The following is a 26227-nucleotide window of genomic DNA, read 5'->3' as shown; positions in this document are numbered from 1 at the left end:
TTGGCAGAGGTCTTTCCAGGCTTCCATTTGTACAGCTTATAAGGAAACGCAATATAATATGTTAATGGGCTAGTATCATACGAATGCTCTACTAAACACATTGAACCCCAGTATCCCGCCTCAATGTTGGTGCTGTGGTGTGGGGTTGGGAACAGTTTATCACGTTTTCTGGTCCTGCCCTGTAATTGTTCCCTATTGGGAAATGGTGAAGCAACTGGTGGGGGATTTGCTTGGGGGTTCAGGTCCCTTTAGACCCTCTGGTATATTTACTGTTTCTCTCCTTCCCTTCTTTACCTAAGAAGCTCTTTATGCAAATGGTCTTGGCGGCCAAAACTCTTATTGCTAAGCACTGGAAGTCCCTCCTTCCTCCATCTGAGATGGATCTCATAGCAAAAATTCGGGAGATATGTTCTCTCGACTCCTTACCGCCTCCCTTAACAATGCCCTGCCCCTCTTTCTGTCAGTCTGGGAGCCCTGGGATAGGTTTGTGGATTGACAGCCTCTTTAGCTTTCTCTTTCTTTCTATCTCATTCCCCCCTCCTCCCTTCTCTCTTGTGCATTGTTCTTCAGTAATGTGTATGTCCTTGCCTTATTATGTTTTGTCGTGTGGTGGCCTGTTGTATGTCCGTCGATGGGCCTTTGTGGAGTTATCCAGGTGCCATTATTCTTTGTTTTGCTAAACTCATTATTTGCCGATCTCCTGGACCTGGTTTAGACTTATGCTGTTATTTGCACTTTCTTTGTGTTCTCTTGTTTCTGTATTTGAAAACTTTAATAAAAATTTACAGTTAAAATATATATATATATATATATATATATATAATATATTTGATTAACCCGCACGGTCAAACTAACTGTTTGGCTTGCATCAGGGAACAGAACAGAGTCACCTAGTGGAAGTTTTTTTCACTCACATTAAATACATATAAAGGTTGAGAATTTTAACAGCAAGTAAACAGAAAAGTGTCTTTTATAATTACATAAGTAACAATATATTAAAAGTTTTGTTTGGTGACGGGTACTCTTTAAGGGGTTAATAGGAGCACAAAAATTGTCAACAGGGGCGGCTTTTTATATGTAGTATACAAGACAATAAAAGACATCCGCACTCACCGCTGGAAACGGGACTAGGTGCTCCTATCTGGAGAAAGCCGGCGGACCAGGGGTGCAGAGATGCATCTCTGCAGCCCCGGTCCGCCGGCTTTCTCCAGATAGGAGCATCTAGTCCCGTTTCCAGCAGGGAGTGCGGATGTCTTTTATCATCTTGTATACTAAATATATCTTAGGCTATTCTTTGTCTTGCATCCCAGCCCCACCCAATGACTTGGTGTGTCTAAGTCTGCTATGCTCCTAACCCATTCCGACTAAAAGTTAACCCTGTTTAACCCTATACTAGTGGATCTGTCACTACTCTCCTTCATGTACGTATTTAAAGAGGCGGCTTTTTGGTTGTCATGACAACTTAACAGCACCCTGTGATTGTATTGGGAAACACTGGTTCATAGGGTGGAGGGTCCAGGCCTGCAGCTCCAAACCATCTACATGCTATCCTGGGAGTTGTAGTCTTGCAACAGCTGGAGGCACACTGGTTGAGAAACACTGCACTACTTGATGGACCCCACTGAATAGAGGAGGTGGCTTGGGGGTCATTTTGAACAGACAAACTAACAAAGTATACTCCTAATGCAACCTGTAAACGCAGGTGTGTGAATGCAGCCTTACATGAAAAACTTTTTTTTTTTTTTTTTTTTAAATCATAGGGTAAAACTGCATCAAATCCTAATTTGAACAACCTAAAAAAAACATCCGAGCTAGATCAGTTACCCCCCAGAATTCACATATAACAGACTCCACGTCACCGATCTCCTCAGGGTATCTGAACTTGAGAGTTTCCTCGGCAACTTTATAAGGTTCGGAAGGAGGTGTGTGCCCCGCCCCATCTGACGTCACCAACGTCCCTTATAAAGCGACAGATTGCGGCTCGCGCGGCACCATCTGTCCGAGGACGTGGGAAGACGCGCCTCAGCCAGGTAAACGTGATGCCGAGCGGTAACGCCATTGCATGCTGTGGGTGTGAACCGAGCCCGGCTGGCTGTGAGGGGGTCGTCCGGTCCTGTGTGGGCCCCTCTTTAGTATTAGCTCTTGCTGCAGTGCGGGTGGCGGACACGTGTGGCGCTGTCGCAGGCGGGACGGGCAGTAGAGCTGAGCTGTTTACAGAAGTTTTTGGACACGTAAAAGCTTAGCGCTGTGTGTGTATGGGGCTGTACGGTCATATACCGCATCCTGAGTGTGTACTGGCCTCCATACACTACTGCGTTTCCCCATATGTTTTCTAGGGATGGCTTGAGCACTGTATTAAAGTTATTTAGATTTCTAATGTAACTTGTGTTGTAGTTCCTCACTATTTAGGATCTCTGCTGTCAGTGAATGGGGATCTCCTTTGATTCCCAAATGTGACATTCCAGCTGTTTCATAACGAGGTGGCACCTGAAGCAAATGCATGATAAACATGCTGCCCGGAGAACCCCTTTAAAACAGCCCGGGCAACATGGCTGCCTCCATAAAAGAACTATAAATAAATATCTGTCTCCTAATAAAATATTAATTTATTTGACACAATCACTTTAACTTGTAGCTCTCCAGCTGTTGCAAAACTACAACTCCCAGCATACCCGGACAGCCTTTGGCTGTCCGTGCATGCTGGGAGTTGTAGTTTTCAACAGCTGGAGGCACCCTGGTTGTGAAACACTTCACACCCTTCCTCGCTCCCTACCCCCCCCCAAAAAAAAAATAATCTAGCCCGGGTCATCCCCTGTTAAAGCATTTAGTAAAATGCTTTACAGCAAGCCTTATAGACAAAGACAAAACCTCTCCAGGCCCTTTTCTTTGTATGCAGGAGGCTTGTAAGCCTGACCTCTGTAACCTGGGGTGGGGAGCCTGAGCTCCTATTGTCTTCTCAATCTATTGGTGTTTCTCTCTACTGCTGTCTGGGTATGCTAGGAGTTGTAATTTTGTAACAGCTGGAGGCACCCTGGTTGGAAAACACTGATCTAGATAGTAAAATTGTGAAAATGAGAAAATTCTTAAAAATTATGTTGGTAAGGGTAGGGTCACACAAAGCGTATCCGCAGTGTATTTGACGATGCGGATGCAATGCCGGAAGTCACAGAGCAAATGCAGAGTGAGATCCCTGCCAGGAAATTTGCCACTACAAGCGGAAACACAGAGCCAGCCTCAGGGAGCTCGCACTCAGGCTTCTGTGTTCATGAACGGGCAGCCTGGAGATTGCAGGGGGTCTGGCCGCAGGGACCCCCCACGATCCAACATATTATCCCCTATCATTTGGAGTACTCCTTTAAATGGGCACTGTCAGACATAAAAACTTTTATATGTAGTACATCTTGGCAAAACAGTTTTTCTAATGTACTACTTTTAAAAAAATTTTTAATTTTTAAAGAAAACTGCCTTTGAAAATCACTCCACTAGGCGTCTCCATACCTGCTGGGACACTGAGTCCCACAGCAGCATGAGCGTGTCCAAGGGTCATGGACACGAGATGGCTGATGGACAAGGCTGAAGGAAGAACACAGCCGGCAGCAACACTGCTGTAACACACTTTTATCATGTGCCTCCAGCTGTTACAAAACTACAACTCCAAGCATGACTGGACAGTGAAAGGATGTCTGGGTATGCTGGGAGTTGTAGTTTTGCAAAAGTTGTAGGCACACAGCTGAAGGTAACATTGCTGTAAAAAGAGTTATCCAAACACCCCAACTATTCCAAAACTACAAGTCCCTGCATTACAGGACTGCCTAAGGGTATATTCACATTGCGGAATCTCCACTCGCAGAATTCCGCGAGTGGACATTCCGTCTGGCGTAGGGATCGACCGTTTATCGGTATGGCCGATATTATCGGCCGATAATCATGATTTTGGGCATTATCGGTAATTATCTTGCCGATAATGCCCCGCCCCCGCACCGCGACCGCCGCCCCCTCGACCTGCCGCACCGCACCCCTGACCCACCGCGTCGCACCCCCCACCGTGATGCTAGGCGGTATACCGGTATGGATTTTTGTCCATACCGCTATACCGGTCGGGCCCCTCCCCCACCCTCCGAGTCAATAAAAAAATTAAACTTACCCGTAATGGGGGTGGTCCGGGCCATCCTTCCTTCCTGTAGTGTCCGAGGGCGTTCCGGGTGGAGGGTGGTCCCGTCCGGGATGTCCTTCTTCTCCCACGGTCTTCTTCTCCACTCCGGGCAGGCTCCGGCCTAGTACGCTGCATAGACGCCGTGACGTCAGGTGCGTCGCTGCGCACGGGCGTCACTGCGCAGCGGCGTCTATGCAGCGTACTAGGCCGGAGCCTGCCCGGAGTGGAGAAGATGACCGCCGGAGAAGGACAGCCCGGACCGGACCACCCTCCACCCGGAACGCCCCCGGACACTACATGAACGATGGATGGATGGCCCGGACCACCCTGACAGGTAGGGGAGAGAAGCGGGTGGCGGCAGCCTATGGCCCCGCAAAAGCCACTGCAGATCATTGATTTAAAGCGCCCGCTTTAAATCCATGATCTGCAGCGGTGTCGCAGGGGGTTAAATAGCTGATAACTTATACCGGAATATCGGTATAAGTTATCGGGTATCGGCCCTAAAAAAAACGATATCGGTCGATCCCTAGTCTGGCGGCCACTGACGAAAATACTTCGGCGGTAGGACCGCGAGCACTGCGCCATCACCATTGATGGCTATACAGTGCTTGCGGACAACATGTTCCTTCTTTGCGTGGACAATTTCAGCGGCGGACAATTCCTCAGTGTGAACGCGTCTAGTGGAAGACCTATTCACACTGATGGTAATGTTCAATGCGTGGAATTCCACTCATGGAATTCCGCAGTGTGAACATACCCTAAGGGTGACACACGTGAATGACATAGGAAGATGGAAGTTATATACTCTCCATATTGTCTTTGGTGGTAGAGTACAGGCAATCTCCAATAATTGTGTGTGTGTATAGCATAAATCCAGAGAGGAAAGGGTTACAGAGCTGGGCTGCCAGGCTCCCGAGTCAGCAGAGTGAGGGAGGGGGAGGAGTTATCACAGTGCAGGAAAGAGAAGGACACACCCCCTCCCTTTGACAAGATGGAAAATACAGTGAGCAGCTGTAATATGCAATTTTTTAGTGAAATATGGGTGATAGATACATAAAAATTACATGTACATGATCAGAATGAGTAACATATAACAGTTTTTTTTTTTTTTTTTTTTTTTGTGGGATCTGACAGGTACGCTTTACGGGTCTCTCTTCACATTACGGAATTTCCGCACCGACAGTAAGCACCGTCCCATTTACAAAAGTGTAGTGTTGAGACTTGAGGCGGATTCTGACAGAAGAGCACGTGTTCAATCTCCCAGCGGATTCCAGTTCTGTGTTGCAGGTACCGCTATGGAACTTCTGTAGCGTGAGCTGAGCAGCAGAGTCCCAATGAGATGAATTGGATTCTGCTGCAAGGGGAATCAGCATGTAAATGGTGTGAATGGGCTTTAAGAGACCACTGCTTTACACTCTGTACACCTAAGGCCATGTTCACATGAAAATGTGTGGAATGTCTTCCTGGAAAACACTGGGGGACATTTCACACATTTGAAAGTCTGACATGTGCTAAGACCGATCGGAAATGTTCTCATAGACTGCAATGCATTTTCAAGCTTAATCCACAGAAAGTCTAGTCTTTCTGCAGACACCGAAATCTGGATTTCCGTGGCAGAAACTCCACCTAGGCACAGTGCAGCAGAATCCCATTAAAATCAATGGGACTCTGCTGCAGTGGAATGTCCATGTGGAATATTCCTGTAGAATCATGCACGGACATTCTGCCATGTGAGCATACCCTAAGGGTACGTTCAGTCGAACAGATCCACAGCATATTTTACACTGCAGATCTGCCACTGAAGGACCCCTACAGGGTGCCTTTAGATGTGCCTGCTCGGAGCGGCAATACGCCGCTACGAGCAGACACACTGCTGCGATGTGTGAGTGGCTGCACATGCTCGGTGTACTTGCACACATCGCGGTTGCTCCCGCTGCTCTCTGAGCTAGGCCGAGAGCTGCCGCAATGTGATAGTATACTGCGTATGAGCGCTGCGACTTTCACATCAGTGTGTCTGCTCGTAGTAGCGTATTGCCGCTCCGATAAGGCAATACATTGGTCCTTCAGTGGCGGATCCGCTCGTTTGGACATACCCGAATACTGAGAGTGCCCCTTTAGCAGGTAAAACTAGACAAAATGGTGTCATATGCAGGTTCTGTCAAAAATACTGGGCAAAATAGCCCAGCGACAGAGGAACCCAACAGACCCAGGACTTGTAAAGACAGCCATAGTTTACAGAGGATGAAAAGCGTTATCTAGGATAAAATAGCAGCTTTCTTTGACAAACAGCACCACTATTGTCCTAAGTTTGTGTGTGGTATTGCAGGTGTGATGCTATTTTTGGAATAAAGTAGCTTTGTTTTAATTTTTAATTTTTTTTTTTTCATTATTCATTATTTCAGTGTTCATTATTTGCCAGTTTTGTAAATCATTGTTCACATTTACAGATTTTAAAAACCGATGAACTGCTTTATGCTGAGCTGTGCAGACAAGCGTTCCTTTGTATGTGGTTTTGTTTTCCCACTACCAGAAAACCAGTTTAAACCAACAGGTTTTATTCATTTTAAATTTATTTGTTTTTTTTTTTTAACAAGGATTCCAGCACGTGAAGGCAGTGTCCCATAGAGGTCATCAGTTGTATAACATAGAAGTTTTCTACAGGGCAGTTCTTTTGCAGCGCATTTTTCTACATCTATCCTATTTTGCGCACACCACATGCATTAGGTCATAACTTTTGCACATGAAACCTTATTGATACAATGGCCCTTTTTATGAATGGATATGTTATTTTTAATATAAAATTTTGATGTGGCAGGAGCTCTGTTTATGGCACCATAAATCCTTCTTACTGCTTCATCTGACAGAGCAATAAAAAGCGTAGATAACTATGTGAATTCTTGGCTATAGAAATTATTTCCCTTTTGAGTCATTGTAGAGCAGTGTTTCGCAACCGGGGTGCCTCCAGCTGTTGCAAAACTACAACTCCCAGCATGCCCGGACAGCCTTCGGCTGTCTGGGCATGCTTGGGGTTGTAGTTTTGCAACAGCTGGAGGCACTCTGGTTAGGAAACACTGTAGATCAATAGCCTGGCAGATCCAGCTCAACCATTGGGCCAGATGTGGTCTCAGATCTGGAATCTTGAGTTATCCCTTATAATACATCTAATCTATACTAAAATTTCATAATGTGTTTGGGTGAAGTGGAGCTTTAGACCTTGTTTGCTAGCTCTTGAAGTTGTATCGGAGTACTTTTTGGAGGGTGTGACATACAACCTACTGCATATGCCAGTGCTGATAAGGAACCTCACCCTCTACAATGGTTTTATTCACACGGCAATAAAGGGAACACTAAGATAACACATCCTAGATCTGAATGAACTAATCGTATGAAATACTTTCGTCTTTACATAGTTGAATGTGCAGACAACAAAATCACACAAATTATCAATGGAAATCAAATGATCAACCCATGGAAGTCTGGATATGGAGTCACACTCAAAATCAAAGTGGAAAACCCCACTATAGGCTGGTCCAACTTTGATGTAATGTCCTTAAAACAAGTAAAAAATGAGGCTCAGTAGTGTGTGTGGCCTCCACATGCCCGTATGACCTCCCTACAATGCCTGGGCATGCTCCTGATGAGGTGGCAGATGGTCTCCTGAGGGATGTCCTCCCAGACCTAGACTAAAGCATCTGCCAACTCCTGGACAGTCTGTGGTACAACGTGGCGTTGGTGGATGGAGCAAGACATGATGTCCCAGATGTGCTCAATCTGATTCAGGTCTGGGGAACGGGCAGGCCAGTCCATAGCATCAATGCCATCCTCTTGCAGGAAATGCTGCCACACTCCAGCCACATGAGGTCTAGCATTGTCTTGCATTAGAAGGAACCCAGGGCCAACTGCACCAGCATATGGTCTCACAAGGGGTCTGAGGATCTCATCTCAGTACCTAATGGCAGTCAGGCTGCCTCTGGTAAGCACACGGAGGGTTGTGCGGTCCCCCCAAAGAAATGCCACCCCCCCCCCCATTACTGACCCACTGCCAAACCGGTCATGCTGGAGGATGTTGCAGGCAGCGGAATGTTCTCCACGGCGTCTCCAGACTCTCACGTCTTTCACATGTGCTCAGTGTGAACCTGCTTTCATCTGTGAAGAGCACAGGGTGCCAGTGGTGAATTTGCCAATCTTGGTGTTCTGTGGCAAATGCCAAACATATTACACAGTGTTGGGCTGTAAGCACAACCCCCACCAATGGACGTGGGGCCCTCATACCACCCTCATGCACATGCACTTTTGTGGCCTGCTGGAGGTCATTTTGTAGGGCTCTGGCTACTCCTGCTCCTTGCACAAAGGCGGAGGTAGCGGGGTCCTGCTGCTGGGTTGTTGCCCTCCTACGGCCTCCTCCACTTCTCCTGATGTACTGGCCTGTATCCTGATAGCGCCTCCATGCTCTGGACACTACACTGACAGACACAGCAAACCTGCTTGCCACAGCTCACATTGATGTGCCATCCTGGATGAGCTGCACTACCTGAGCCACTCCATCTCATACTACCACTAGAGTGAAAACACCGCCAGTTTTCAAAAGTGACAAAATATCAGCCAGGAAGCATAGGAACTGAGAAGTGGTCTGTGGTCACCACCTGCAGAACCACTCCTTTATTGGGGGGTGTCTTGCTAATTGCCTATAATTTCCACCTGTTGTCTGTTCCATTTGCACAACAGCATGTGAAAGTGATTGTCAATCAGTGTTGCTTCCTGAGTGGACAGTGGGATTTCACAAACGTGTGATTGACTTGGAGTTACATTGTGTTGTTTAAGTGTTCCCTTTTTTGAGCAGTGTATTTTGACGCTTAAGGGTATGTTCACACTACGCAGAATTCAGCGAGCGGAGATTCAGCCTGGCAGCCAGTAGTGGCGGTAGGACCGCCGATAATACTGGAATATCGGTATAAGTTATCGGCTATTGGCCTAAACCTCCACAGATTATCGGTATGGGCCCTAAAAAATCTATCGGTCGATCCCTAGCCTAGCTAGCCAGTGAGCTCATCTACCCGCGTGAATGGAGTATTTAGACTGGGTACCTAGGGCAGCACGAGCTTGAATTACAGCCCTGGGTTTATGATCATGGACTCAGTATCTAAGGTTATCAGTCCTCACTTAGGATAAGCCATTGTATTGATCCTGTGTGAACTATGTAGTAAGGTATGTTGCCTCTTTTTGGAGCCATTCCAGGCATATTGTAGGATTGTCAGTAGTTATCAGATAGCATTAACTTCTACTGATAAATTCATCTGTGTTTACTTTCATATATTTTTCTTGGATAGAAACCGGAAAGCTATTACTGTAGCAGTTACATAAAAGTGCAAATTTCTTCATTATTAACTTTATTGGATATGCTAGTTTGATGTCTGTGGCAGACCATGTAATTATGTAATTTTGTTTACTTGGAGGAGAATGGGAAAACACCCATTATTTCACACACAGCTCATTTTACGTCCACAATTACAGATATAAAACGAAGTGCCAGTGGCTGCTTTTCAGCAGTGTCAAAATACATTCATGTTTTGTCAAGTATTATAGCACATAAATGTTTACAAAAAATAGGGATTGACCGCTCTTCTATCCTTCACTTCTAGGCATACCTTTTCTGCCCTTTGGGGCTCCCTGACTAGTGGGTCCATGGTGGTCCCTACGGGCCCCCTGTTACCTATCACAGATCACCCAGATTTCCCCCCGGGCGCCTCGACTCGTGGGTTCTTAGGTGGGGACAAATCAAACCCTCTCCGTTTCACACATGTGCTTTCCTTCTCTGACTTACTCCCCCTCTCTGACATACGCCCTGATCTAGTCTCTCGTGTACCGGCGCCTTTTGAATATATACAGCTGCGCCACTTTTATACTACCATATGGGGCTCTACACGCTTACACAGACCACTGACACAGTTTGAACAGCTCTGTCTTCAGCCTCCCCTACCACCACACACCATAAGCTTTCTCTACAGGATGCTACTATCCAGCTACTCCACTTCACTGCCTGCTTTTTGTGCTGCCTGGGAGTCGGAACTTAATACACAATTCACCCCTGAGCAATGGCGGAAATGCTTCTACCTGTCCCACAAGTCAGTTATTGCTAATAGAATGCAAGAAACTAACTACAAGATCTTCTCCCGGTGGTACCGTACTCCAGAGCAGCTACACCGATGGTTCCCCTCTGTTTCTGAGAATTGCTGGCGATGTGACCTCTCAGTTGGCACCATGTTGCACATTTGGTGGGACTGTCCTTCTCTGCGTCCCTTTTGGACTACGGTCCGCCAGGTAATGGGTAGGATCACCGGTGTGGCTGTCCCGGACTCTCCTGAGGCCACTCTCTTATTTATGTTTGATATGTACTCCTCTAGATATAAGAAATCTCTCTTGCGATATTTACTGCAGGCGGCGAATTCGGTTATTCCTCGTAAGTGGAGATCTACTGTCTCCCCCACGATTGGTGAATGGATAGCGGAGGTAAACTACTTCCAACGTATGGAGGAACTAATTGCCTTGACCCCTGCAGAGAACGATCGCTATACTAAAACTTGGTTTGATTGGCTGTCTTTCCAGTCTACTCCTGAATATGGCACTCTGCTTTCCCCTCAGAACCCAGTGGCTCCTGTTCCTGGCCTCTCCACCTCTACCTGACTTCTTATCTCTTTTGTTCTCTCCCATCTGTAGACTCCTAATTCTTTTCTCCTTTCCCTTTCCCATGTCTTGTCCCCTTGTGTTTGTACCCTTGTGCCCTTCTTGTGAACATCTTGTTACCTGGAATTTATCAGTTTCCTTACTCATGTTGCGTACGTGTCTGGCTGGACACGGTTTGGTAAATGTCATTTGAATTTTCCAGTGTGGCACACTTCTCTTTCTCAGTTTGAGGTTTACTGTTATGCTTTATTGTTCCCTGATCGGGAGTTTGGTGATATGTAACACCTGAACGTAGACTTGTCTTGCACCAGTATACTTGTACGGTGATTGTACTTTATGTTTGTTTATATGTTTTTATTTAAAACTGAATAAAACTTTAATTGGGGGGAAAAAAATAGGGATTGACGGATTAGCTGTTTGGCCGATATTATCGGCTGATATTCACGATTTTCTATGTTATCGGTATCGGCAGTTACCTTGATGATAATGCAGGCGCTTTAAATCAATGAACTGCAGCAGCTTTTGCGGGGCCAGAGACCGCCGCCGCCACCCGCTTCTCTCCCCCTGCCTGTCTTAGGGTCCGGAGTCCAACCACCGCCGCTGCCCGATTGCCTCCCGTCTGGCCAGAGGCCGCCGCTGCCCCGTTGCCTCCCCCATCCCTGGTTTTATGATTACCTGTTCCCTGGGTCCGCGCTACTTCTTGCTCCGGTGGCATCCTGAGTGGTCACTGTGCGCCGGGCCACTGCCAGTGACGTCGAGGAGGTCACTGGCAGTGTTGAGGACGTCACTCGTCATTGCGCACAGCAACAGCGCAGGACGCTGCAAGAGCCAGAAGTAGCGTGGACCCCGGGAACAGGTAATTATAATTATATCCCCAGGCCGGTGAGTCTGTACATGGTGAAGGCCAGGCTGGTGACCGGGGACAGCACTCCTCTGGTGTCCGGGTACAGCATGCTCCGGCCACAGGGCAGCAGAGTGCAGGGCTGCGGAGGGGTGGCTGGGGTTGAACTCACTCAGCAGTTTCTCCATCTCCATTGTGCAAAGTGGCGGGGTTGGACTCAGGACGGACCCCAGGACAGGCAGGGGGAGAGAAGCGGGTGGCAGCGGCGGCGGTCTCTGGCCCCGCAAAAGCCGCTGCAGTTCATTGATTTAAAGCGCCCGCATTAAATCATTGATCTGCAGCGGCTTCTGCGGGGCCAGAAACAGTTTATCAGGGTATACCCGCACACACACCTTCATTTTACCAAGGATATTTTAGGGGGGGGGGGAATTTAAAATGCACGGAATATTGGTATAAGTTATCGGCTATCGGCCTGAAAATTCAAAGGTTATTGGTATCGGCTGTAAAAAATCAATATCGGTCGATCCCTACAAAAAAAGGCAGAAAAGGTTCAGATTTTTTTTACTGCATAATATCTTGTTCGTTCACAGAATTGTTTTAAAAATTGTTTGGCTCTAGGATTAACTTTCCATGACTACCATAAACTCTGGTTGGTGTTAATTCATTTTTGTTGAGTTTAATCTTCACTTTTTTTCTGTCTTTGATGTAGGGTACAACATGACACTACTATGCAGGTTTTCGTCCAAGGCTCTAGGCAGCCTGATCAGACAACAGAGGTAAGTAAGCATTGACAGGGGAAATAGAACTACCAAATAAATATTAACTTTGAATCACCTCCCTAAGAAAGGTATAATAAAGATATAAATATCAATAGTAAACTTGCCTCCCCACATCCCAACACTCCTGTGCCAACAGCAGGATAGTTGCCCTGGTACCTGGTTTTTAGGATATGAGAACCAGGCTTCAAGGGTGACAGGAATTTCGTGGCGCTGACCGGGACCAGGCAAGCGCAGTGAAACGCGTTGCATCTTGGTAAACAAAGTAGTTACCTTCAAGCTACGGCACCTGTTTTATGTCCCGGTCAGCGCCACAAAATTCTTGTCACCCTTTTAAGCCTGGTTCTCGTATCCTAAGATTCATCAGGAAAGCTGCAGACAGGTTGTCCACACTATATTTCACTATGTGCTGTCCATTGTTGTGTATGTATGAGTCAATAAGAGACCATCTGCTACCTTCTCGAAGACATTCTCACCCTGCACGTGTGATACTCCACATGGAGCGCCTCTGTATCTAATTTCTGATACCTGGTTGACATGTGGTTGTCAAGTCCCTCCACCCTTCAGCTGATAATGGTGTAAAATCATAATGTGATAAAAGGCTAAACTAATATAAGTAATACATGCATAAAGTGTAATGACTGCACAATTATTTACTACTTTCTAGAATGTCAGCACTCGGTGCTTTATGGTGTTTGTGAACGTAGATTTCCTTCTCCTTATAATATATTACTGTTATTTTGTTTAATAAGTAACACTAGAAATGTAGACTTTTGTCAACCTGTTTGTTGGACTTGTGCCCCTTTAGTGCAGTGACCCTCTCGGCCCAATATATTCCATTGCGCAACACACAAATGCATAATACACAAAATTTCCACTTTTAGTTCTCTTATCCCTACAAAATTTATAAAGCTTAAAAAAGAATATGTGCACACAGTAGGAACACCTTACATGGGAGAAAAAAATGTGAAACTGCTTCAATATTTCAAAACCTCATTTACCCACAACTCTTCTGTTGGTTAAGTTATTGTACATGTTGGTGGAATCCTCCACTTATCCTATGTATTATATTATTTTTGTATTATTTTTTTCTAGTCTATTTTATTGCATTTATCTTATCTCCTACAACCTGCAGCTAATCTGTAATCTCGGTGCGTGATTTCTGCACAAGCAGAGATAATATGTTACATTGGTGAAAGGCAGTTTTTAGTGCAGTACAGTGGTCTATAAGCTTTGTTGAATAGGTTTTCCCTTCAACTAGCAGGAAGCTTTAATCCCCAAAAATAAGAGGTACAGCACATGAAATCTCGTATTCTGTATAAAGGCTATTACTTGTGGTGGGCAGGTGTCACTGTCCCTCCCAGCGATGTGTTATGACAAATCATTGTACCTGTAATTATACAGGAAATTAAAATGCAATGAGCACTAAAGGCTATTGGGGGAGATTTATCAAAACCAGTGCTTAGGAAAAGTTGCACATAGCAACCAATCAGATCGCTTCTTTCATTTTGCAGAGGCCTTGTTAAAAATGAAAGAAGAAAGCTGATTGGTTGCTGTGGACAACTGGGCAATGTTTCCTCTGGACAGGTTTTGATAAATGCCCCCCATTGTGCCTTAATCCAGAATACCTCTTGAAAATGACCAAACAATAACCCTTTACTGTGCGGCTGAGCAGAGTGTTGAAAAGCCTTTCTCATTACTGACCCTTTCCCTGAGAAGGTCATCAGATAACACAGATTTTGGTCTAGGTCTAGGGTCTAGACCTGATAGGTTGCCTCATAAACCCTGGTTCACGTGGTGGAATTTTACTCAGGTCCGCAATATCGGAGTGGAAATCCACAAAAAAATGTAAAAAAAAGTTTACACAGGCCTAACGGTTCATACATAGTCAATAAATCTGTGTGGTGCAGATTAATAATATGGTACCATTTTTTATTATGGTCTCTGTATAAATTTGATGTTTGAGCGTTGCTAAGGCTCAGTCTGCATAGAATTGCCTTGTCTGTAAATGTCTGTATATTGTCTTCTAGGTTGCAGAAACAGATGTTCCTGTCGGCACGAGTGTGTACAGTCAAGAATGAATCCAGACGGAATCAAAGTACAGAAACTGGATCTAAAGAAAAAAGCTGGAAATGGGGGTCGGTCACAGCTGGTGCATTGTTGGGATTGGGCTCCTTCCTGATTTTTGATATGCATCAGAGGCAAAAAGTAAGGACCAATTGATCATTGTTCAGTTTATTTATTTTAATTGCAATGCAGGGACTAATGTGGGTAAAGAATATTAGGGATATTTCAGCCCTCTGTCCTTACTAGTACTATTTTCTTATGTATTGTATATGTATGTTTGGTGGTCTGATTATTTATTTGTTTTAATTTTAGACAAATTTCATGGTTTTATTAGATTAACTCTTTAGATTCATGGAAAGAAGGTTATGGTGTTCTCAATGCAGTTATTAGGTCCCCAAGACCCATCCATTTTTTTGTTTTGTTGTTTTTTTATTAAAAATTTTAATAAAAAAAGATATTGGAAAAAAATTGTGCACAGCTATATATAATTCCCTGGAAATAAAGCTGGGCTGTTTGCTAGCATTGCACACACCTGGACTTCATTTTCCTTCCTTTCCTGACACAGTATTGCACAACCACTACTCCTCTCTACTATGCCATGATATAGCATTGAAGAAAATGCACTTGACTGAACAGGCTGCCACTGCGCTCAAGCGGTATACAGTACAGTACTAAACAGGTGAAACTTGAAAAATTTGAATATCGTGCAAAAGGTAATTGTATTTCATTAATGCAACTTAACCCCTTAAGGACTCAGCCCGTTTTCACCTTAAAGGGGTATTCCGGCCCTAAGATATCATATCCCCTATCCAAAGGATAGGGGATAAGATGTCTGACCGCAGTCTTGCATTCGGCACCCACCTCTTTGACCTGCACGCCGTGCTGCCAGTTCACAAACTGTCAAGTGCCGACCACGGGCTGGAGTGTCGTGACGTCACGACTCTGCCCCCGTGTGACATCACCCCCCGCTATGCAAGACAGAGGTGGGTGCCAAATGCAAGATTGCAGGGGTCCACAGCGACTGGACCCCCGCAGTCAGACATCTTATCCCCTATCCTTTGGGGGATAAGATGTCTTAGGGCCGGAGTACCCCTTAAAGGACTCAGCAAATTTTAGTTTTTGCATTCCCTTCCTTCCCTTCTAAAAATCTTAACTCTTTCAATTTTGCACCTACAGACCCATATAAGGTCTTTGTTTTTTGCATCACCAATTGTACTTTGTAATGACATCACTTATTTTATAAAATAATCTGCGGCGAAACAAAAAAAATAAAAATAATTTGTGGGGTGAAAAACGCCATTTTGTAACTTTTGGGGGCTCCCGTTCAGGGATGTGGAATTAATATCGCCCAACGCTCAGGACATGCAGTTCCGGGCGCCGGGCTGGTGAATTTTTCAGGCCCTTAGCCCGGTTTCGTGCGAGCAGGGAGGGACCTGAATGCCCCCGACAAGCACGGCGGCGCTCAGAAGGGTATGGAGCGGGCTCCAAACTCTTGCCTGCTTCATACTCTCCAGGCCCCCAGCTGTTTTCAGTAGCTGGGGCCGCCGCTAATAGCCACATGCGGCGATTGTCGCGGCTGGCAATTAACCCTTTGGAACAGCGGCGTCTAAAGGGATGCAATAGAACTCTGATTCCCCCAAGGGACTAATAATGTGTATAAAAAATAAAAAAAAATATTATATATATAATTTTTTTTTTTTTTTTTTTATAAAAGTTTAAAAGACACACAGACACACTCTTCCATATTAAAAGTTCAAATCACCCCCTTTTCCTATATAAAAACATGTAGACATAATAAAAATAAACATATTTGGTATCGCTGCCTGCATAATTGTATGAACTATTAAAATATAACATTATGTATCCCGTACGGTAAATTACATAAACGTAAGAAAATACCAAACCACACAATTAAAATTTTTATAATATTCCGGAAAAAAGTTAAAAGCAATGAAAAAGTCAGATCAATACCAAAATGGTACCGATACAAAAACAGATTATGGCGCAAAAAATGAGCCCTCATACAGCCTCGTATACAAAAAAAAAAGCTACAGGTGTCAAAAAATTTTAATAAAAAAAAAAAAATTCGAAAAAGTTCAGAATTTTTTTAAATTAGTAAAACATGACGGAAACTATACAAATCTGGTATTGCTGTAATCAGGCGATCTAAAGTATCAAAATAACATGTTATCTCAACCATAAGGTAAATGGCGTAGAAAAGAAAATTAGCTAAATTCTTTTACTATTTCAATTTCACTTCACCAATATTTTTATTTTATTTTTTTGGTTCGGAGAATATGTTATGGAAAAATTAAAAGGTATCATTATAGTAGGTAGTTATGGCTATTATGGGGCGAGGGGGATAAAAGGAGAGTCTAAAAGTCAAAATTGGCCCGGACAAGTGGTTCGTCATGAGGGACAAGTACATTTTGCGCTGTTTCCACACCACTGCCCGTTTCTATGCAGTGCACTTTTCGGTAAAAAAGACACTATGGCCGGCATTTATCATTGTAGTGTAAGTGAAGCATTTTTCTACACCTTTTTTGTGTGCTGGTAATGTGTAGGAGCACCAGATTTATTAAATGGTCACAGAGCATTTGATAAATTTGTGCAGGTCACATTTTCTAAAATTTCTCTCTTCACAAACACTAAAAAGCTAAGCCAAGTCTGGGCTGGTGTAGTTTTAGAGACTTTTCAGTGGCTTTGCACCTTTATTTTTTTTTTATTTTTTTTTTTTTTGCACCTTTTCACAAAAAGGCGCAGTTCATAAAACCCTTCCATATGATGTGTATTGCCAAAATCATAGGATTGCAACTCAAAATCAGCAGAAAACCAAAAGGCGCAAAGAAACCCTGCTTGTGCCTTTTTTGCTCCTTTTGTAGACACAAAAAACAGTCTAAAGACAATGATAAATGTCAGCCATTATCTTTATTCTGTAGATCCATACGGTTACAAGGATACCCAATTTATATGGGTTTTATTCTAATACTTAATTTTTTTTTTTAATAAATTACACGCACCAAAATTAGTATGTTTAAATTGCCATCTTCTGACCCCTATAACTTTTTTGTTTTTCCACATACGGGGGGCTATATGAGGGCTTATTTTTGGCACCGTCATCTGTAGTTTTTATCGTTTTTTATTAAATTTTTTTATGGTATATGAAGTGACCAAAAAGGCACAGTTTTGGACTTTGGTATACCCCTTTAAGTGTAGCCATGATAAGGCGCAGAGTGGACCCTCTGGAGAAGGCTGACAGGCTCAATTTGCATGTACCTGCCCAACACCTGCGTACAGTCTTGGTCTTTCTGCTGCTAGAGATTGATTTCTCTTAAAACAGACCTGTCAGCAGAAAAACAGGTGTATATATGCTAATTGTTAGATATGGCTAGTCATCTTGATTTTGGACAGGTTTTATTTTTTATTATGTTAATATTACTTTATCGGTGACATATATGCAAATTAGGCTTAAGTGCCCAGGGGGCCATTCCCAGCATGGCAGGTGTCCCATGATGTCAAGCCATGTCCCCTCACCTGCCTCTGCTGCCTTCCACAGGTCTTCTGCTCTGGTTTGAGATTGAGCAGACCAGAGCAGATGACAGATAACACTGATCAGCGCTATGACAAATGTAATCGAATGTAGTCCCTATGGGGACTATTAAAGTGTGAAAATAAAAGTAAAAAAAATTGGAAAAATCCCCTCCCCCCAATAAAAATTTAAATTGTCAGTTTTGCCCCATTTACACCCAAGGTGTTGTGAAGTGACACATCACACAGAGGCTACAGTAATGGCAGCCCCCAGTACACACTTTATTAATAAATAAATTAAAAGTACATTGTACTAAAACTAAATACATAAATGAAATGCTTTATCTTGATAGAATAATTTTATTTATAAAAAAAAAAAATAAATGGTAACAAATTCCCTTTAAGTTTAGCATGGGGTACGAGTATAAAGAAAAATATCTTTGACAAACAGAGCTGGGAAACCAAAGGCCGAGAGGGTACATCTCATAAAAAGCCACTTCCCCTATTAAAAGCCATCTTAAGGCTAGATTTCCACTTGGTTTTTTTGGGGGGGCAAAAACGCCGCGGCCAGATGTTAGCTGCAAGTCAATAGTTAAAGGAGATGTCCGGTGCTCACTTTTCTTATTGTATCTGTTCCGGGCTGCAAAAAAAAAAGAAAATAAGCTTTCTCTTGCCTGCCTACGCTCCCCCGGTGCTCCGGTACAGGCGTTCGGTCCACGGGCTGTATTCTTCTTACTTCCTGTTAGCCCGGCACGTCACACGGAGCTTCAGCCTATCATTGGCCGAGGCGGGACATCGCTGCGGCCGGTGATAGGTTGAAGCTCCGTGTGACGTGCCGGGCTAACAGGAAGTAAGAAGAATACAGCCTGGGGACCGAACACCTGTACTGAAGCACCGGGGGAGCGTAGGCAGGCAAGAGAAAGCTTATTTTCTTTTTTTTTTTTGCAGCATGGAACGGATACAATAAGAAAAGTGAGCACCGGACATCTCCTTTAATTGCAAAATGCCATATCCACTTAGTGTTTTTCAGTTTGGCGTTTTTATATTTTTTATCCTTTTGGCGTTATTGGGCTCCTTGGCAGTTTTTTAAAAACTTTGGTGTTTTTTTTCGGGAAAATATTGGCAGTTTCCCCCCATAGAAGTCTATGGAAGTAAAAAAAACGCCAAGAAAAATGCCATGTGGTTTTTAACTTTGGCGTTTTTGCAGGAGGTTTTTATTCTTTTTTGGACTTTAGTGATTTATAAAAATTTCGTAGGGTACCATTAAAAAAAAAAATAAAAGATACAGTAGTGATGGAAAAAATTGTATTTAACGACATTTTATCTTTTTTATAGCAAAATTTTAATTAACTAGTTAATTTATGTAGGTGGGCAGGGCACTAAAAAATGTAGCCGAGAATAATAATAAAAATGTAGTGTGTGTGTGTTTTTTAAACATTTTTTTTTAGGTAGTACTACACATTGTTCCATGATGGGAGTAGTAGTACCTGTACTAATTGAAAGATCGCCGGGGTACATTGCGATCCTCCTGTATAATGTATAGATACGGCCGGCTTCTCTTCTATGGTCCCCTGCACTGCCGTATATATACATCTATTCATATTTCCAACAGAGAGCTGTGATAGGCCAGATTGTTCCAGCCAATCACAACTCTCTGTGGGAAATATGAATAGGTGTGTGTGTGTGTGTGTATATATATATATATATATATATATATATATATATATATATATATATATATATACACACACGTCAGTGCAGAGGACCATAGAAGAGCGGCTGCCCGCATCTATACATTATACAGGAGGACTAAGGTCTTAGGACCGAAACACGTGTTGGGGTGGCGGCATCCTGGGACTCCCTGACTCTATAAGCTCTACGTGGTTGGTATTTACTGCACCTTATTTCATTTTGTATGAACTCATATAGGCAGCAGCATATCTGGCATCATAATCTGTATTTTGCACTTTATTTTTAGTCCTCTTTACTAGCCAGTTGATATGTATTACACTGACTATTGTTATATATTTACCATATTTAAAAATCCAGTTCATCTGCCGTAATGCATCGAATCCGCCGTAATCCTCTGCATACACTGATCTGAAACGAGAAGAAAAAAGAAACACTAAAAATTAGTTAGAACATTTTTGGCGCTGTCTGCTGGGGAGAGGGCCCATAATGCAATTTCTTCCCAAACAGGGAGCCTCAATTGGTGCAAAACTACAACTCCCAGCACGCCCAGACAGCCTTTGGCTGTATGGGCATGCTGGGAGTTGTAGTTTAGCAACAGCTGGAGTCTCCCTGTCTGGGTAGACTCTGCCAGAAGGGTCTTTTCACATTATGCAAAACTGGCAATGTGAACAGAGCTTCATACCCTTACTAGCCTGGCTCCCGTCTGTAGCTCTGCCCCCTAATGATGTCATCACTAGGGGCGGAGCTACACGGACCCGGCCGGGACAGGTGCAACGGAGGTAAGTGGACGTCGGCTTCTGTATACACTATATACAGCTATCTATAGATAGCTGTATATTCTGTATACTGCCCAAAGGGGCTATAGGAGCAGGGAGTCCTGTGAGTCTGGTGACAGGATTCCCGGCTCCTGTATAGTATACACAGGTACACTATGCACCCCTGTATACTATACGGCCGGCGGAGGTGGGTAGTGATGCTATACACCCCTCCTCACCTCCTTACACTCTGTGGACCGGGCGCTCAGCATCCGACCTACAGAGTGGTACCTGAAAACTGCCACAGGGGACAAAAACAGATAATACCGTAAATGGTGCAAAACGTACACAACCGGATGATACGTTTGGCATACGGTTTCCAATGACATGTCTACATTTGCAATACGGTTCCATGCGGTTTTTACACTTAAACTGGATACCTGAACCGTATTGCAAAAACGAGATGTGAATGCAGCCTTAGCCGTCAGGTCAGTTGTTCACTGCCTGTTAAAGCTGTTTGCTGGAAAAATTACTTTTTTTTTATGGGATAAGAAGTAATGTTTTGAAAGTGTAATGTTCACAAGTATGTTATGAGTCACAGGCGGGAGGGAGTTATTTGAACAGTTCCCAGTATTATGTGAAGGTCCCTAGAGTTTCTTTTTTGTACTTTGACTCTTGTCTCTCTCACTTTTTTTCTTTATGTTTTAATATGAGTTTTACTAGAATGCACTGAATTTATGTATTTTTGCTTCTCTCTTTCTCCAAGGTTGCTCAAGCAGAGTCTAAAAAAGAACCAGTCCCTTCACATGTTTTTCCTCAATATACAAGAGAGGATGTGAAAAAGCATACAAATCCTTCTGACAGAATATGGGTTACGTATGCAGGAGAAGTATTTGACATCACAGATTTCGTGGATTTGCATCCTGGAGGAAACAAAATCTTGTTGGCTGCTGGGGGAGCTTTAGAACCCTTTTGGGCCCTTTATGGTGTTCACAAGAGTGAGCATGTCATGGAGATTTTGCAAGAGTACAAGGTGGGAGTTCTCAGCCCTGATGACAAGGAGGAGCCACGTGATTTATCTGATCCCTACTCTGGTGATCCTTCTCGACATCCTGTTCTAAAGATCAATAGCCAAAAACCTTTTAATGCTGAGCCTCCACCTGAAATTCTGACTGAGAACTTTATCACTCCAAAAGAGTTCTTCTTCAAGAGAAACCATTTACCAGTGCCAAACATTAACCCTAATGAATTCCAGCTTATTATAGAGAGACCACCTGGAGCAAAGCAGGTTAAGCCATTAATATTGTCCCTCAAAGACCTTAAAACAAAGTTTCCGCATCATGAAGTTATTGCCACTTTGCAATGTGCTGGAAATAGACGCTCTGAGATGAATGCTATAAAGCAAGTTAAAGGGCTAGAATGGGGTGCATCAGCTATAAGCACAGCACGTTGGACAGGAGTATGGCTGAGGGATGTTTTATTAGATGCTGGATATAAAGAGGATATGCCCAATATGCAACATGTCCATTTTGAAGGCTTGGATCAAGACATAACTGGAACAAAATATGGAGCGTCCATCTCCTTTAAGCGTGCAATGAGTAAGGACCAGGAAGTCCTACTAGCTTTTGAAATGAATGGTGAGGACTTGCCTAAAGATCATGGCTTTCCTCTGCGGGCTATAGTGCCAGGTGTGGTAGGTGCCCGGAATGTAAAGTGGTTAGGACGCATTGTTGTGTCTAAGGAGGAAAGTTCTAGTCACTGGCAGCAGAATGATTACAAGGGCTTCAATCCGTGTGTAGACTGGGATACTGTAGACTTTTCTTCCTCTCCAGCCATACAAGACCTGCCTGTGCAGTCTGCAATTACAGAACCAAATCCTGGAGGAACCATCACCCCAGATCATGATGGAAAAGTCACCATGAAAGGATACGCGTGGAGTGGAGGTGGGAGAGAGATTGTGCGAGTGGATGTGTCTCTGGACGGAGGAAAGACCTGGAAAGTAGCTGAGCTTACTGGGGAGGAAAAGGAGGGAGTGACATGGGCATGGAAACTGTGGAAATTAGAAGCAGCTATTCCCGTTGAAGTGAAGGAACTGACAATCATCTGTAAAGCTGTAGATAGCACCTATAATGTGCAGCCTGATACTGTGGCGCCAATATGGAATTTGCGTGGGGTATTAAATAATGCATGGCACCGTGTAAAAGTCACAGTAGACAGAGATGAAAACTAACCTCATATGGACAAGGAATTGGCAAATCTTGTTACAGTAATGTGTATAGAATGTAGATACACCAATCAGCTATATTATTAAAACCTCTAATATTTATGTCCTCTGCATGCCATCAAAACAGCTCTGACCTGTTAAGGTATGGACTCCACAAGACCTCAGTTTGTGTCCTGTAATATATAGGACCAAGGTGGTAGCAGAAAGTCATTTTAAGTGTAAGTTGTGAGGTGGCCCCCTTTTTGTATCACACCTGTTTTTTCCAGTATATTTCACAGATGCTTAATCAGGCTGAAATCTAGGAAAAATGGAGGTTAGCATGGGCACCCTGACTGGTCGGCGACTATGCAGCCTCATGTAATACCTTTCTATAAAAGCCAGCAGTGACCTTTTCCAGAAATGTGGGCTCTAAAAGTTTTTCTGTGGATCGCACCAGACAGCCTTAGCACCCAGCAAGCATTAATGAGCCTTAGTTGCCCATTAACTTTTTAGTTACCAATTTGTCTGTTGTCCATCATTGGAGGACTTATGGTTGGTATAAACCACTGTATGCAGGAACACAACATAAGACATGCTGCTTTAATTTAACCCTCTAGACAGTTAGAAGCTCTGTTAGGGTGCATTCACACTACATTTCTTTCATACGGTGACCGGATCCGGCTGGGAAATGTAAAATCTGGGAGCATTCATTTGAATGAGCTGACCGGAGTCAGATAGTGAGTCCAGTTGGCTCATTTTTGTCCCGTATCCGGTTTTGTGGCCGGGCTGAAAACCTTAGCATACCACCATTATCGGTCCGGCCACAAACCGGATACGGGGCAAAAATGAGCTGACCAGACTCCCTATCTGACTCCGGTCGGCTCATTCAAATTAATGAGATGCGGGCTTGGTCTGGCTGGGATACGGGAAAGCCCAGTTTTGCCATTTCCCAGCCCGATCCGGTCATCGTATGAAAGAAACGTGTACTGACCAGTTATCATCGCAGCCAAAGACCTTCCGAAGTTCTGTAGCTTCCATGCCAAATCTATTAACTTGGTTACAATACCATAGGTAGGCTGTACTAGTAGATCACCAATCTAATAGTTCACTGCAGTACAGATTTATTGCATTAAACTGTAATAGGAATCACATAGTAAGGTTCTCTAGGGAGGGGGAGTAAAAATAAAGAGAAAATCTCTCAATAAAAAAAAGTTTAATTACTTTTCTCATTTTCCAAATACACATTTAAATTAATAAAATAAAAAAAATTGTCATTGACGCATGCTGAAATGTCACACCATTAAATCTTATAGATCCTGTACTGTGAAACCTTAAATAAATAAAAAAAGCAATGCCAGAATAGCTTTTTCACATATACCTCAAAATGGTACAGATAAAAACAGATCATGGCATGTGTCCTCAGGCATCCTGTAGATAAAAAAAGATAGAAATTAGAATATGGATATGCAAAGCACTTATTTTCTAAAAAAAAAAAATCATAAAAACCATATTAATTTGGGATCTATGTTATTCTGTTAACCTGTCAGTAGGTTTAATGTTATGGCTGAATGGTGTAAGTGTTAATTATTGCTCTAAATGATTGTTTTTCAGATTTCCTGATTCTGCATCTAAACTTAGGCTAGTATTTTTACTTAAACTGAATGTCATTTCAGTAATATATTAATGGTAGAATCCTTCTCATTAGAGTTGGTTCTATTGGGTGCAAATAAAGAAATCTTGTCTGCAACTAATGAGCATATAATATAGTTAAATTATGTGCATTTATTATTTTGTATTGTGTACATTAACTACTTTAAGAGGTTATGAAGTGCCTACATCCCTCAGGAAGTAAAATCCATAAGACGTAGAATTCTTTTAGGAAGAATGTTATTGAGTAGTAAACAGAACTTCAGGTATTTGTTGACACTTTCCTAGTGAATACTTGGTCTTTTTTTTTTCTGTACTCATAACTAGAGATGAGCGAACTTACAGTAAATTCGATTCGTCACGAACTTCTTGGCTCGGCAGTTGATGACTTTTCCTGCATAAATTAGTTCAGCTTTCAGGTGCTCCAGTGGGCTGGAAAAGGTGGATACAGTCCTCGGAGACTCTTTCCTAGGAATGTATCCACCTTTTCCAGCCCACCGGAGCACCTGAAGGCTGAACTAATTTATGCAGTCATCAACTGCCGAGCCGAGAAGTTCGTGATGAATTGAATTTACTGTAAGTTCCCTCATCTCTACTCATAACTTCTTCTTTCTAAACCTGGCCAACACTCCTGGTGGTAGCCCATCTTGTTGAAACCAAACATGACTAATCCTTCGCTCCTGTGAACTCCATTGTTTGGGAGCCACCGTGCACATTAGATCTGTGTTTTTCAGCCTGTGGCTCTCCAGCTGTTGCAAAACTAATACTCCCATCATGCCCAGGGGACATTTGAGCTGGCACAGGTTGAAGAACCCTGCCTTAGATGGTCAGCCAATAAAAAAAAAAAAATGGTGGGTTTGTCTGACACTTGTCTAATGAAAATGGCTTAAAGGAAACATATCATGTACAAAAACATATTCCCTTATAGAATACTCGAATATCCCTTTGTATGAGCCAAGACCACCATACCCAGTAGTGTTCCTCTTAAAGAAGAAGGGGGAGGTATTTATGAAGTATTTTACCCTGGTTTTCTTGGGTAAATTTGTCTCAATATTTTAGTGCAGTGTTTTTTGCGACTTCTCCTGTGACTTTTAATTTACCTGTGTTTTGGTTTGTTGCTGTGGTAGACATGTTTTTGGTAGATTTTTTTGCAGTGATCAGGGATCTATGAAAATACGAAAATTAAAAAGTTGCATACTTTGGTGCAACCCACCAAAACGGGCGCTAATCGCCACCAAATAGAAAAGCACTTACAAACTAACTGGACAGCGTTATTAAAAAGTTGCACAAAAACACCATACAAAGTGGAGTACTGATGTGACGTTCACCTACTCCACTTTTCATCAATACCCCCCAAAGTCTTGCATACAAAAACTTGTATGGGGCCTTGGTTCTCTCTGAGAATAGAGTGTGCCGACCCCCTCATGAAGCGGCACCTGACACTACCCTCCATATATCTTTATGGGAGAGCCATTTGCTTATCTTCGGCTCTCCCATAGAGATATATGGAGAGGATATGTCTGACACCACTTTGTGCGGGGGGCGACACGCTTTGTTCCCGGCGTGAGCCGGGGCCCTACACAGGAGATTGTGTGTGTGTGGGGGGGGGGGGGGGTCCCCCCGTGATCTAATATTTCTCCCTTATTCTGCGGAGAGGGGATACGTTTTTGTACATGATACTTCTCCTTTAAGAGGAACACTACTGGGCATGCGGGTGGGTTTGGCTCTCACAAAGGCATATTAGAGTAGCTGCTATTAAATATATATGAAGCTTTGGGGCTGTCTTGTATATGCTTCCAACACGGTTACTTCCAACATAGTTGTGATAGAGCTGGAATACCCCAGATCCCAGTTGGCCAGGGCTGTTGATAAGCCTACAGTTTT

At 43.5% G+C, this 26227-nt stretch overlaps 1 protein-coding gene across 6 annotated transcripts; it reads left to right on the top strand.

Moving 5' to 3' along the window:
- The first annotated feature begins 1823 nt into the window (after positions 1–1823).
- On the top strand, positions 1824–24736 carry SUOX (sulfite oxidase). Of its 6 annotated transcripts, none has more exons than XM_056562338.1 (5): positions 1824–2030; positions 5288–5440; positions 12385–12451; positions 14482–14659; positions 21260–24736. In XM_056562338.1, the coding sequence occupies exons 3-5, from the start codon at positions 12393–12395 to the stop codon at positions 22721–22723; spliced, it is 1701 nt and encodes a 566-aa protein (XP_056418313.1). In that variant the 5' UTR covers positions 1824–2030; positions 5288–5440; positions 12385–12392; the 3' UTR covers positions 22724–24736. The 6 variants fall into 6 exon arrangements, with proteins under 6 accessions (XP_056418313.1, XP_056418311.1, XP_056418314.1 ...); XM_056562339.1 differs by lacking the exon at positions 1824–2030 and adding an exon at positions 2047–2247; XM_056562336.1 differs by lacking the exon at positions 5288–5440 and having other exon boundaries at positions 1825–2030.
- The last annotated feature ends 1491 nt before the right edge of the window (positions 24737–26227 follow it).

The sequence above is a fragment of the Hyla sarda genome, chromosome 2 (genome assembly GCF_029499605.1).
Source record: "Hyla sarda isolate aHylSar1 chromosome 2, aHylSar1.hap1, whole genome shotgun sequence".
Lineage (NCBI taxonomy): Eukaryota > Metazoa > Chordata > Amphibia > Anura > Hylidae > Hyla > Hyla sarda.
This window is presented reverse-complemented; position numbering and strand designations above follow the sequence as displayed.